At 40.8% G+C, this 13,129-nt stretch overlaps 1 protein-coding gene across 1 annotated transcript; it reads left to right on the plus strand.

The window, feature by feature from the left end:
• Positions 1–5,028: 5,028 nt before the first annotated feature.
• On the plus strand, positions 5,029–5,997 carry LOC141601069 (uncharacterized). The gene has a single exon (XM_074421330.1). It carries the CDS (start codon positions 5,029–5,031, stop codon positions 5,995–5,997), a length of 969 nt encoding a protein of 322 aa, XP_074277431.1.
• The last annotated feature ends 7,132 nt before the right edge of the window (positions 5,998–13,129 follow it).

Below are 13,129 nucleotides of genomic sequence, written 5' to 3' on the forward strand. Positions count from 1 at the left end.
AGGTCATAGATCCTACACCTACACAAGTAGTTATTCCTTTTTAGCCATTGCTAGAGCAAATAGCTGAATGTCTTCGCTTCTCCAGTCCTCAATTTCGGTACGCAGATGCGGCCAGTAATAGTGTGTATCTCTCGGTCTGTCCCGAGGAGGGAACAGTTGCCTTAATATATGTTGGCGGACCAGCCTTCACTCCCGAAGAGTCATGTGAAAATGCAGCCATGCAGGCTGTTCGCGATATTATGACCAAATATCATATCACAGTCAAAGACTTTACTTACACTAAGAGGGAAGTGTTACAAAGGTGTGGTGGCCTTTATAATTTGAAACGTCGTGAGTTGGAGGGGCTTGTGAAGGGGCGTATTGACGCCCCGTTGAATGAGGAACCTTCTACCTCCTTGAACCCCCTAAAGATTGTCTCTCTTGATTATCTCTCCCTGTTAAGGCCTCTGCAGCCAAAGTTCGGTATTCACTGTACTACACTGGATACTCTACGATATGGGAAGGAGAGGTTTACCTCATGGATGACTGTGTCCCTCCCTGGGATAATTTCTGGGAAAAAGGACCTCGTGAGCGACTGCTTTAAGTTCCCTGAAACTTCAAAGAATGACCTGGCAAAGAAGGTGATCGAATATGTTTCGCTAATACTGAACATTGAGTTCATAGATGCAAACTATGACACTCCTGACACTAATCGCGTTGTTCTTAATTCTGCACTTGAGCGTGAAAGCTTTCTTGCTTCAAAAGAACGCGTGCTAGGCATAAAAGAGGAATTTGAACCATCATGCCTCCTCCTTGAGGAAGGAGCAACGACTCCACGAGCTCTAGCTTTTCAAATCCCTCGCCCTGATGGTTCACCTCCGCCCCCTAAGAAATTGAAGTTGTGTTCAACATGCGAGCATAAGGCACATGTGAGACCTGCTAGAGCAAAGCCCCCCCCCCCCCCCCCGATACTTTAAAGTATCTCCACATGTAGAAGCGATGCTCAATCGCTTCAAGAAAGCATAATTGCATAATATATTAAGGGTATTAGAGGTAGTGGGGTAGATATGTATCGGAAGTCCGACGAGTGTCCTGTTTTGCCGGCAACTACTTCAGTGGTAGCCTTGCGTGAATCACTACTTCGATGTTTATTCATCCTCCTAATAGCTCTGTAGGGACTTGTAATCTTTAGAACACTATAAGAGTGTCGTTTTATATCTGTTGCATGTATGCTTAGGTAATATATGTTGTCTTTTGTCTTTTGAATTAACACAGCCACGCCCTGCTACTTGGATGTAAGGAAATGTTTTCCTAGAAGTTACTGGAAAAAAAAAATGTTTTCGGCTTGTTTGTTTACGTGTTCCATTTTTTCTTTGCATTTTGATGTTAATCATACTTGCACAGCGAACGGCTGGATATTTCCTCATTTTACGAGTATAAAGCGAAAGAAAAACAAAAGAAATAATAATTAAAGAAAATATTAGAAAAAAAGAAAAAAAGAAGGCAGTGCACCAATATGCATACCTCAAGAATAGAGGTAGAAAAAAGAACAGGAAGGACTACACATATCCCATGTATGACTGATATCATATTAAGGCGTTACAACAAATTAGGCTGTTCATCTTCCCTTGAAAGCACATAATGCCCGCCCGTTACTTACTAACTTACTAAGCGGGTTCAACACCTAAGGTCCACGTGACATTTTAAAACGATGATCTAAGTTGCAACATCTGTGTTGTATCAGATATGAACTCTTGGTATTTATTGATGTTTAGAATTTATACCAATCCTATAAATAACGTGTAGTAGGCGAGTTTGCAAAAATGGATAACAAACCGTGATCCATTTACATTCCCTTTACACCGTGTTTTAGCCCATACTAAGTTGTTGGTTCATTATGTTTATTACGCAGGGCGCTGGACCTTCAGAAGAACCGCCTCGTGAAGCAGGCAAAATACCGCTCGTTGTGCCACCTATACCAGTCATGCGGGCTAAACGGTCCAGGGCAACATTTTTACAGGGTTACCATGGTGTGGTCAGGTGCGCCCTCTCTGATTGCCACTTAATTGATTTCTTTTGTTAATCACATTGTAAAAAAGGTCTTGATACAAGAAACGTCTACCGCAGCAATATTCCTGAAACACCACCGCAACCGCGAGCAAAGAAGAAAAGGAAGGCTGAGGTAGCCAGGCACCAAGGTGAGTTTTATTAATGCAGCTGTGATTTTTTAAAACACCAAACCAAAGTCACGGCTGACCCGCTATTAAATTCATGCCCAGAGTTTCCTGCAGCACACACCAGCTACCCAGTACCTACACAACCCCTCGTGCTTCCGCAAGGTGGAATATGTCCTAAATGTCATGCAAAGAAGATTGCATATGAAATGCCGTTTTTTTGCTGTGCTGATGGTGCTATACACTAACCTACTAATGAGTTCCCCCAGCTTTAGTCAGGCTCTATACCTCTTCTGATGAAGATGCCATTCACTTCCGGACGTTTGCGAGGATGTATAATAATCTCTTTGCATTCAGCTCCATTGGTGGTAATATTGACGCAATAACTCAGAAAGGTATATACGTGTTTAAGCTCCATGGTCAAATATATCATCACGTACCTACTTTGCTGCCCAACGATGGCAAACCGAAGTACCTGCAACTCTATTTTTACGATGGGCAACATGAACCACTTCACCGAACTGGCTGCTTTCCAGAGGTAAGACCGGATATAGTATACACCCTTATGCAAATTGCCCAGGCTAACCCTTATGCACGGTTTTTCCGATCCCTAAGGGAATTACCTATTACTGAAAATACCCGAATATTGCTTAACTGAAATACTGCCTTAGACCAACGGGTGTATAATGCACCCACGTCTAACGAGGTTGCTGTTATCTGGACCGAAGGGTCTTCTTCTAGCGAATCTAATACCCCGCACATAACTGTCACGACAAAGAATGACCGGTCCCACCGGATCATGCACTACTATGGATGTTATGATCCTTTACAATATCCGCTGCTTTTTCCTTCTGGGGAATGCGGGTGGGTGCAAGGGCTTAGGAAAATCGGCACACAAACGACACCCGCTGAACTTGGTCCGTCCGCTAATGTGACTTTCGAGTCCACACAAACGGTCGAAGGCCTTTTAGAAGATGAAATGATCCGTATATACACTCACGATGCATTGCTTTACCAAATTGCTTGTACACTTAACTAAGCTTAATTCAGCTGAAGCATACTTTAGCATTTGATCTAACCTTAACACACATTTTACAACAGGAGCAGAGCAGGGCTATGGTCCAAAGGACAAGGTGATATCATGCCGCCAATATTACTGCTACAAGTTACATAACCGGTCTAGAAATATGCTACTCATAACTGGCCGTCGTTTTTAGCAGTATGTGGTGGACATATACGTTAAAATCGAAAACACAAGGCTTGATTATTTCAGGAATAATCAAGTAACCATAAGGGCTGAACTCTACCAGGGGATCATTGACACTGTCGGAGCTGGTGAGTGTCATGCAGCGAAAGTTGGTACAAGAGTAATTCTACCACCAACATTCTTGGGTGGCCCTCGAGACATGAAGAAAAGGTATCTCAATTTAATGGCCCTTGTACATAGGTTTGGGAAACCTGGCCTGTTTGTCACTATGACGCGCAACGCTAACTGGCCTGAAATAAAAGACCAGCTTGCCCCAGGGGAAGAAGCACAAAATCGGCCAGATTTAGTGGCAAGGGTGTTCCGAGCAAAGCTCTTGGCTCTTAAAAAACAGATTGTAGAAAAACACGTTTTTGGCGAGGTGGCTGCCTATGTATACGTGGTAAAGTTCCAAAAAAGAGGGCTTCCTCATGTGCACTTCTTGATCATCCTGAAAGACGGATATAAGTTAAAATGCCCAGCCGATTATGACAAGTTCATGTCTGCTGAAATACCAACAATGGCTAACCCCTCTCTCCGTAAAACTGTGCTGCAACACATGATGCATGGACCTTGTGGCAAACTTAATCCGGAATGCGCGTGCATGAAGCACAAAAAGACGGCTGGTCATTACAAATATGAGTACCCCAAGTCCTTTACGCCAAACACTACGACTAATGTTGCAGGTTAACCTGAGTATAAGAGACGAGATACAGGCGAAATGGTGCTTATCCGAAAACACCAACTGGACAACCGATGGGTGATACCTTATAACCCCTATTTATTGGCATTATTTGACTGCCACCTAAATGTCGAATTATGCTCAACAATGCACGCGGTAAAGTATTTGTATAAGTATATATACAAAGGGCACGACAAAATATCCTTCAGTGTCAAGGAAGGCGATGAACCTAATGTAGTTGATGAAATTGCGCAGTTTCAGTCAGGACGGTGGGTATCTCCTTGTGAGACAGCCTAGAGAATATTCGGATTTGATCTATTTGAAACCCATCAACCAGTTATGCCTCTACAAGTGCACCTACCAAACATGCAGACAATACGTTTGAGACCAACCGATAACCTAGCAACAGTTCTTGCAGATGAGAAGAAAAGTCGCACACCTCTAACTGAGTTTTTTAAGAAAAGTGGAACCAAGGGTTCTCCAAAACTTTTATACGGAGAATTTATGGAGCACTACCGATGGGACACAGGTTCACGAATGTGGATCAAACGGAAAAACAAGGTTATTGTCATTGGTAGGCTTGTCTTTGTAGCGCCACCTGAAGGTGAAAGATCTTTCTTGTGCCTCTTGCTATTACACATACGAGGGCCTACATCATTTGAGGCGTTGCGCACAGTCAACGGTTACAGATGTGCAACATTCCAGGAGGCGGCGTTGTGACATAGGTTACTTGAACAAGAAGATGCTGCTGAATTATGTATGGTAGAGGCCCTGCAGCACTACGCCGGCTATTTTCAACATTGCTCATCTTCGCACAGCCTAAAGACCCGTCCCTGTTATGGGATACGCATTACGAATCGTTGTCCGACGACTACCGCTACACATTTCCAGGCTAGCCATAGAAAGTTAGGCAACTTACGGCTCGTTCAATAGAGCGTTACTTGGAAGCAATGGGTAAGTCCCTCACAACCTTTGGTCTAGAACACCTGGACACATGCATCGATGAAGAACTTAAACGTTCCAGAGATATAATTGATGTGTTGGACGCGGCGATTCCAGAGGAATGCAGAGTGTGCAAGGGTCTGCTAAATACAGCTCAGCAGGAGGCATTTGATGCAATTATGGACTATATACATTCGTCAAAACCCGGAGCTTTCTTTATAGACGGTCCCGGTGGGACGGGGAAAACCTTCTTGTACAATGCGCTATATGCTGAACTGCGCTTGATGGGTGAGATTGTCTTGCCAACAGCGACTTCGGGCATTACTGCATCAAACATACCCTCTGGGCGAACTACGCATTCGCGGTTCAAAATTCACATTGATTGTGATGTTTCCCTCGCATGCGACGTCCCAAAACAGAGCATTCTAGCAGCATTGATTGTGGCAACAAGCTTGATAATATGGGATGAAGCTTTAATGGCAAAGAGACAAAATGTAGAGTCTCTTGACATTCTTCTGAGAGACTTATGCGACTCAAACCAGCTTTTTGGGGGTAAGGTTGTCGTGTTTAGCGGCGACTTTCGGCAGACACTACTAATACTACCCCGGAGGTTGCAGCGGGAGGTGATTGAAGCTAGCTTGGTAAGCTCCCCTATTTGGCCAAAGTTAATCAAATTTAAACTGACTGGAAATATCCGCGCCCAAACTGACCCTGAATTTGCAAGTTTCCTGCTTTCACTTGGCAACGGGGCACTGCAAACCAAAGAATCTGAATATATACGACTCCCAGATGGGATGGTCAGAGCCACGGTCAATGGCGGTCCAGACACCATCTCTGAACTGGCAAAGCTGGCGTTTCCAGAGCTAGATGATGAATCATTTGATTCCGACATCTTTACAACTAGAGCAATACTAACCCCACTGAACGACGATGTAGATGCCATCAACAATGTCCTAATTGAGAAGTTTCCTGGCTAGTCAGTGACCTACAAAAGCCACGATTCAATGCTAGATGACAACTGTTCAGTCTACCCTGCAGAATTGATCAACAAGCTTAATCCCGGTGGAATGAGTCCTCACGAACTCATTTTAAAACAAAACTGCCCTGTGATTCTACTCCGGAATCTGCAGCCATCATTTGGCCTATGTAATGGCACTCGGATGATTTGCAAGAGGTTCTTGCCAAACTCAATAGAATGCGTCATTATGGTTGGCCATCACAAAGGCGAACATGTGTTCATACCACGAATCAAGCTCAGGCCAGCGGCTACAGCTAACTACCCTTTCCAATTTCAGAGGAATCAATTTCCTTTAAAGTTGATCTTTGCAATGACCGTTAACAAATGCCAAGGCCAAACCTTAGACCAGGTTGTTGTGTACCTGCCTCGACCATGCTTCTCTCATGGCCAGCTCTACGTTGCAATATCTAGGGCCCGGAAGGCAAGCCATGTTACTGTAATCGCAGCCCCGGGGCCTGAGGAAGTTCCATCAACTTTTGTCAAGAATGTTGTATCTTACGATGCTCTTGCACTTGCCGGTATTGCCTGACCCACACGCCAGTACCAAGGTATATTGGCAAGCATCACTTTTATACATGTGCATTCTATATAACTCCCTACATCCTCTAAATTGCTCATTGAGACATAACTGATGCATCCTTTCTTCTTGACAGATGAAAAAAAACAGGTTCACGTTGACCGGCAACAAGCGCTCTGCAGATTTGTGACCACCGCCAAATGTGGGACTATTTTCCGGGCTTAACAAAGGTGTGTACAAGATTGTTTCCACTTTGCTACAGATGCACTTCCAAAACCTTGGATTTCGCCGCACCGCCACCGGTACTCCCATTTTCGCAGAAATAATATATGGTCCCTGCACTTTTCCTACTCCATTTTGTCAAACTGTTGTTTTGGGTTGTTTTGGATTCACTAGATCGCATCTGTTTTCTTTAAACAGAGGAAAAAAAAGGTTCACTAATCAAACTGATTTCCATCTCATAATGTGTTACTTTATAACGGCCTCACTGCCTTTGTGTAGACAGCCACGGGTACTACACGTCACCAGAGCCCTTTGGTTACAAGGGAATAGGCAATTGATGAGGTTTTAATTTAAGCACCATCAAAAGGTAGGGACAATCAAAGAAGTAATTGCTTTTGCTTTTGCTTTTCGCTTTGACTGTAGCCCTACCAAATTTTACCCGGTCTCGGCATTTGACAACCATAGATTAGGATTAAAATTAAATGGAAATTTTCTACTCAGTAACCAAATAGATTAAATCGCGCATGGAAAAAAAAAACAATTAAGTGTGTTTTGTTATGAAACGTAACTCTCTGCCTTTGCAAAGTGGTCGAGGCACTACTACACAAAGTTAAGTGATGATATTACAATTCCATACAACGACTTAAGTTATTAGGTTTATTAATAATTGTGGTAATCGATAAATCACTATTACATTTTTTTTACCAAAGAGAAAATGACTAAATGACTGGGCCACAAATGGTGAAGCAAAAAAAAAAAGGCGAATGATTAACCATATCTAGAAAATTATAACTTTTTAAAAAAACATTATCGCTACTATCTTAACCGCATCGAACAATTATTATTTTCAGTCTAATGACCGTATTATAATTTTATGTAGGGATTTAGTCTTATCAAATAAGAGTAATATTCCATTGCAACAGAACTTTGATTTTTTTAACTTATTATAAAGATGCAATTATACTTATATTAATAAAGGTTATGCTCTTTCATGTACATGTTTTACTCTTTGATGTGCATAATTGACAAATTTATACTCCATTTTAACTCCCAAATTTCAATTTTATTTCTCTATTCAAACCTCCCTTTTGAATTCTATCACCTCCCTCCACCACCGTGCCACCGCCAGTGCTTGCCGCCGACCACCTGAAAACCCCAACCCCTTGCACGTCGGCCTACCTCTGACGCCCCTCCTGCAGACGACCTTTCCGCCGCCACTTTTGCCACCCTAACAACCCCTTTCTCATAAACCCTAATTTCAAAAATCCTAATTTTATGAACCTTAATTTAATCTAATCACTACATGATTATTTGATTGGAAGTCGTCGGAAATCTGGATGTAGTGCTCACAATGGAAGGCACTAAAGACAAATTGTTTGTTCTTCATAGTGAAATTTATTTGTACTTCAATGTCGCTTATTGTTAATGTCGCTTATTGTTAATGTCGCTTATTGTTATTCTTTAGAATTTTTTAATCTAATTACTTTCGATTATGAGAAATATGATTAATAATTCAATAATTTGATGAAAATTTGATTAGTTTTAAGGCAGAGAAAGAGAGAATTTGTTATTTTTTTGTTCATTAGTTGAAGGGTAGGGTATCACTTTGGAGTGACGGATACCATTTCCTCTCACAAATGACCCAAATAGAGGAGAGAGGGAAGCACATGGGGGTGCCCCAGCCTTGTCCCCCTATCCGTTTTGTGAGTGGCATTATCCGTCACTTGCTCCGACCCGTCTTCAGCAAGACTAACTGATGGAAATATTATGGCAAAAAGTCCGTAAAAGAGTAAAACGTGTACATAACAGAGCAACTACGATTAATAATACAAGTGGACAATAAAGCACACTTCTCATAGTCCCATATAAAATAAAATAATAATAATAGACACAAAAATACAAGACTTCTTATAACCACATGTTGAAAACTACCCCACTCAAATCCCTTAATACACTCCCTAGCTCTTTATCACAAGCCTACTGCTACCTACAATAGAGCTACAGTAAACCGCATACCCATTGTGCAAAGTAAGGCATTGTATTTGTACAAGTTAACAGGTTTTAAGTAGTTCTTCCCATAAAACAAGCTTACGCCCATTATTTTGCATCAGCATCTTGAAATTATTAAGGCTAAACTCTGTCATTGCCAGATTCTTCGTTCCAGAACATTGTATTCTAAGTGCTATCTTCAAAGAGGTAAACTCTGTTTTAATTATGTGTTAGTTCATATGAATTTTGTGTGCTCTGCAAATTTGTTATACTCCGCATACACGAATTTTTAATATTACTTTTCAGCTTAGTCTGTCCAGAATTGTAGTGTTATTAATGTACACGGTCTTGTAAATCGATAGCCTTAATGCTACCACTAATCAAACATTAAACTGTGATTTGAGTGCTTTTGTTGACAGCCTGTAACACGAAACTTCAAAGATTTTCAGTCAGATCTCATTGTTATATCATTCTTGTTACATCTGTTATGTTATTAAATAGTAAGATCCTTTCTACCACTCTTTCGACTTTTGGGTTCATGTTTTGGGGAAGGAGCCCATAGTTAAACCAAGCTTTACAAATTTCCATTACCATATCGGTAATTGTTGTATTTTTTCATCGTAATCTTAGTTAATATTACAAGGTGTCATAGTTGTCATTTTTGTTTACAAAGTCCTTTTAAGCAGCAACCTTTGTAGCTCGTAAAATTAGCTTAATTGCTCCTACCGAAAAAAAGAATTGAGCAACAGCAAAAGGGGTGTTGAGGAACTGGGTAGTGGAATGTGTCTTGCGAGCATGCACGCCTAGATTACAGATCTACTAACGAAAAAAATACACACTATAGCATGTATGTGGCATTGCGGAGCACTGCCAGGACACTACTCATACAAAACCTTCCTTACTCATAGGTTATGCAGTTAATTTGCTTTAATGGCATTCACAGCTTTATCTGTTACATCTTGTGCAGGATTTGTTCATGGCAGACGGTAGGGTGTCTTTGAACGAGCTCGACACTAACAACCATAATTACAAAGTCAAGGTCAAAGTCGTGCACAAAGGGAAGCTCCTCAAGTTTGCTATAGATGTACTTTACCAGACGGTCGTTCTACAAGATGATAAGGCAATACATCTTACATACTTATATTGTCACATTTTTCCCAAATGTCAAACTAATATTCAAAAGTTATTAGATATCACTGGTTAGTTTGCAGTTGCATTTGTGGGATAGGCGCAATATCGTATTTCTGCTCTTCTGCTGAACTTTTAGTTTAACCGCAATCAGTATTCAGTTTGCATTTGACATGCACATTACAATTTCCAAAAAAGAGTTCTAATAACGAAAACAACAAAATGTTCCCAAAATCCCTTTCTGAAAAAGATTCTACAAAAATGATTAAAGCGGGTCGCTTCTTGAAATGGACTTTGAATGCACCGGTAACCACTTGATGTTGACAGGCCACCGATAATAGGCTCAAACATCTTTGGTCCTTTAGAGGCACTTAACAATGGGTTCTCCATATATGCTAACTTTAGTACACTTGTTAACTGTTACTGACTTTCTGGTATGAAGGGAAATAGAATGAGGGGCACTTTGTTTGGGGATCAAATTGGAGGACATGAAGACGCCCTTGTGTATAATGGAGTCTACGAAATTGCAAATGCTCCCATAGACCACTGCTAGAACAATATAGGCGTGATCCTTCTGAAATTGCTTACACTATGGGATTCAGACGCCAAACACTAATCCGTCCACTTACCACTACACCTGGGACGTTCCTCCCAGACTACCAATGCATCTCTAAAGTACCAAAGACAGCAACCACCTATGACATATTTGGTAAGCCTCATAACTACACACAAACATACACGTGTATATAATATGATTCGTATGCTAACATGGATACAAACCCTCACATATGTCATTGGAACACTACTATATGTAGAACCAGCTGCACCCGAGGTCGGTGCAAAACAGGGCCGAAAGAACACTGTCAGAGAGGTCATCCTTACTGACCACAGGTAACGTTTCTCTGAATGCCTGGACTATTTTGCCAAACTAGGCACTGAAATTGTCTAACTCTATCACATGTGTATCAGTGCTGAACAACCAATTGTGGTGTCCGCATGGAATGAACTCGTCGGGAGCGACTGTGACAAACTGGCATCCTTGGTTGAAACACTACCGGTTGTTGCCTTCACAGCGTTGAGAGTATCCGCTCATAAAGGTATAACACACAAGTGGGGTGGTTGCAAATAGGCTGTTCCAAACACCATGCTAATTCTCATTACAATATTTTATAGGTTTCTCATTCAAAATATTGCACGTTTATTTTAGCATATAGGTCGAGTCGGAACGGTAGTATTTCAATGATGACATTGCATTTGCATCTTTTTATGCCTAAGCCGTGCTCAATTAACATGTTATTAGTAGAATCACATATGCATATCTACGAGTTTTCGTTAATTTATTCGCTAAATCTTGAGACTTGACTTAGAATTTTGGCAAACTACATCATTTTCTGAGGTTTAGAGCTTATAACTTGTGTCATTTATGACCAGTTCATATAGGATGTGATTAGTTACTCCTTGTAAGACATGTTACATAAATTTGCATAAATATGAACTTAATCTGCTTAATACCTGTATGCATTCGGTTCGTGGTTTGTTGACATATGTGGAAGAGGTCACCCCCTTGTTCATTTTGCCCATAAGCCCCACACTGCCAAAAATAGCCTTTTTGTCCCGTTAACTACATCCTACACTTAGCCTGCCCTTGTCAAGCTAGTAGTTTATGTTCTTGGGATTGTTACTTTGTTTTTGGTAGCTAATGCTCATTTGGAGATGATGTTGGGAAGATGAGAAAGGAAAGAAAGAAAAAATAGACTTGAAAAAAAAAGGAGAAAAAAAAAGAAAAAAAAAAACAAGTTCGATTTATGGTCGGTCGACTGGGCTCATTGGTCGATCGACTGAAGCCCGAGAAGAGAAAGAAATCAAAATCGCATAATTCAAAGTCTGTTAAATGGCGATTTTTGTTCCCATGCTGTATTTGTATCTTATGGGGAGTTGACTAATTATGGAGATTGTGAGATTTGTGCTTACTATTAGCACCGTGTCGATTGAAATCTTGAGCAAGAAGTTGGGATGTTGTTATTAATTTGTTCCCTTAGTTACTAGCTTGGCTTTTAACTATGTTTTTATCCAAATTTACTTTAGCCTCTTCCTGCCCATACCTCACGTATCCATATTTACCTCGGCATGTGTCATGGTCATTTGTTTGGTTGGAATGCATATGTACGGTTGTAGAGATTATTTTCATATTAGATTGCAAGCATGTTTTTATAGGTCGTAGTTAGGTGAGAGTCTTTACATTTACTTCTTTCTATATTTACATATACTCACCTGTGCTTATGTGTGATACGAGCGACCCGTGAGAGTTCATGATGATAAGTCTCTATAGTTGACGGTTCAGCAGTTTTTAACCACTACATAACTCGTTTGCATGATTCATATTGCTAATTGATTGTTGATTTTTAGCATTAAATTGCTTTAGGCTTTATAGTTGCATTTCGCTCTGAGATTGAACTCGTTTCATTAGGTTTTAGGATCGAGTCTTGTTCTTGCTTGGGGACAAGCAAGGGTTTGGTTTGGGGAAGTTTGATGCGTGTCTTTTATATGATGTTTTACGCCCCATTTTACACGCAGTTCAGAGCTTATTTGTGTAGTTTAAGCTACCATTTTCCCTATTTTCGTCTACTTTCGTATTTTCATGTAATATTGCAGATTTATGGGGAAATGAGCAGAAATTGAGCTAAATCCGTCCCCGAGTACCTAGCATTGCATTTGACATGAAGTATTTACTCAAGAAACGAACATGGTGCGCATTTCGAGGCCTGAAAGACAATTTTATGAAGAATTTAGAAGCGTTTACCAGCTACAGTGGTCGATCGACTGCTGCCTATGGTCGATCGACCAGAGCACGAGTTCCAGAAGCTACTGTACAGTGCAGTCCAGTAGATCAACCGGTCACAGTGGTCGATCGACCAAACCGTTAATTCTGACGCAAGTTAATAGAACGAGAATTCCGAATCCCATTGTAATTAGGTTTAGGAATAAGAGTTACGTAATATTCCTATATAACGTAACCTTAGTTTCAGAAAAATCATCCAGTTTTTATCATCAAGTTCTTAACATACAATTCGATAGTCATTAGTTTAGATTAATTCCGTCAATAAACTTCTTTTTGCATTCGGTTTTGATCTTTCCTCTTCAATTCTCCCTACAGTACTTTCTGTTCCTTCGTTTAATACTCGCTGCTTTAATTCATTCGTAGTATAGAATTGTTAGATTAGAATTCCCAAAGCCA

This window comes from Silene latifolia, chromosome 9 (assembly GCF_048544455.1).
Source record: "Silene latifolia isolate original U9 population chromosome 9, ASM4854445v1, whole genome shotgun sequence".
NCBI lineage: Eukaryota > Viridiplantae > Streptophyta > Magnoliopsida > Caryophyllales > Caryophyllaceae > Silene > Silene latifolia.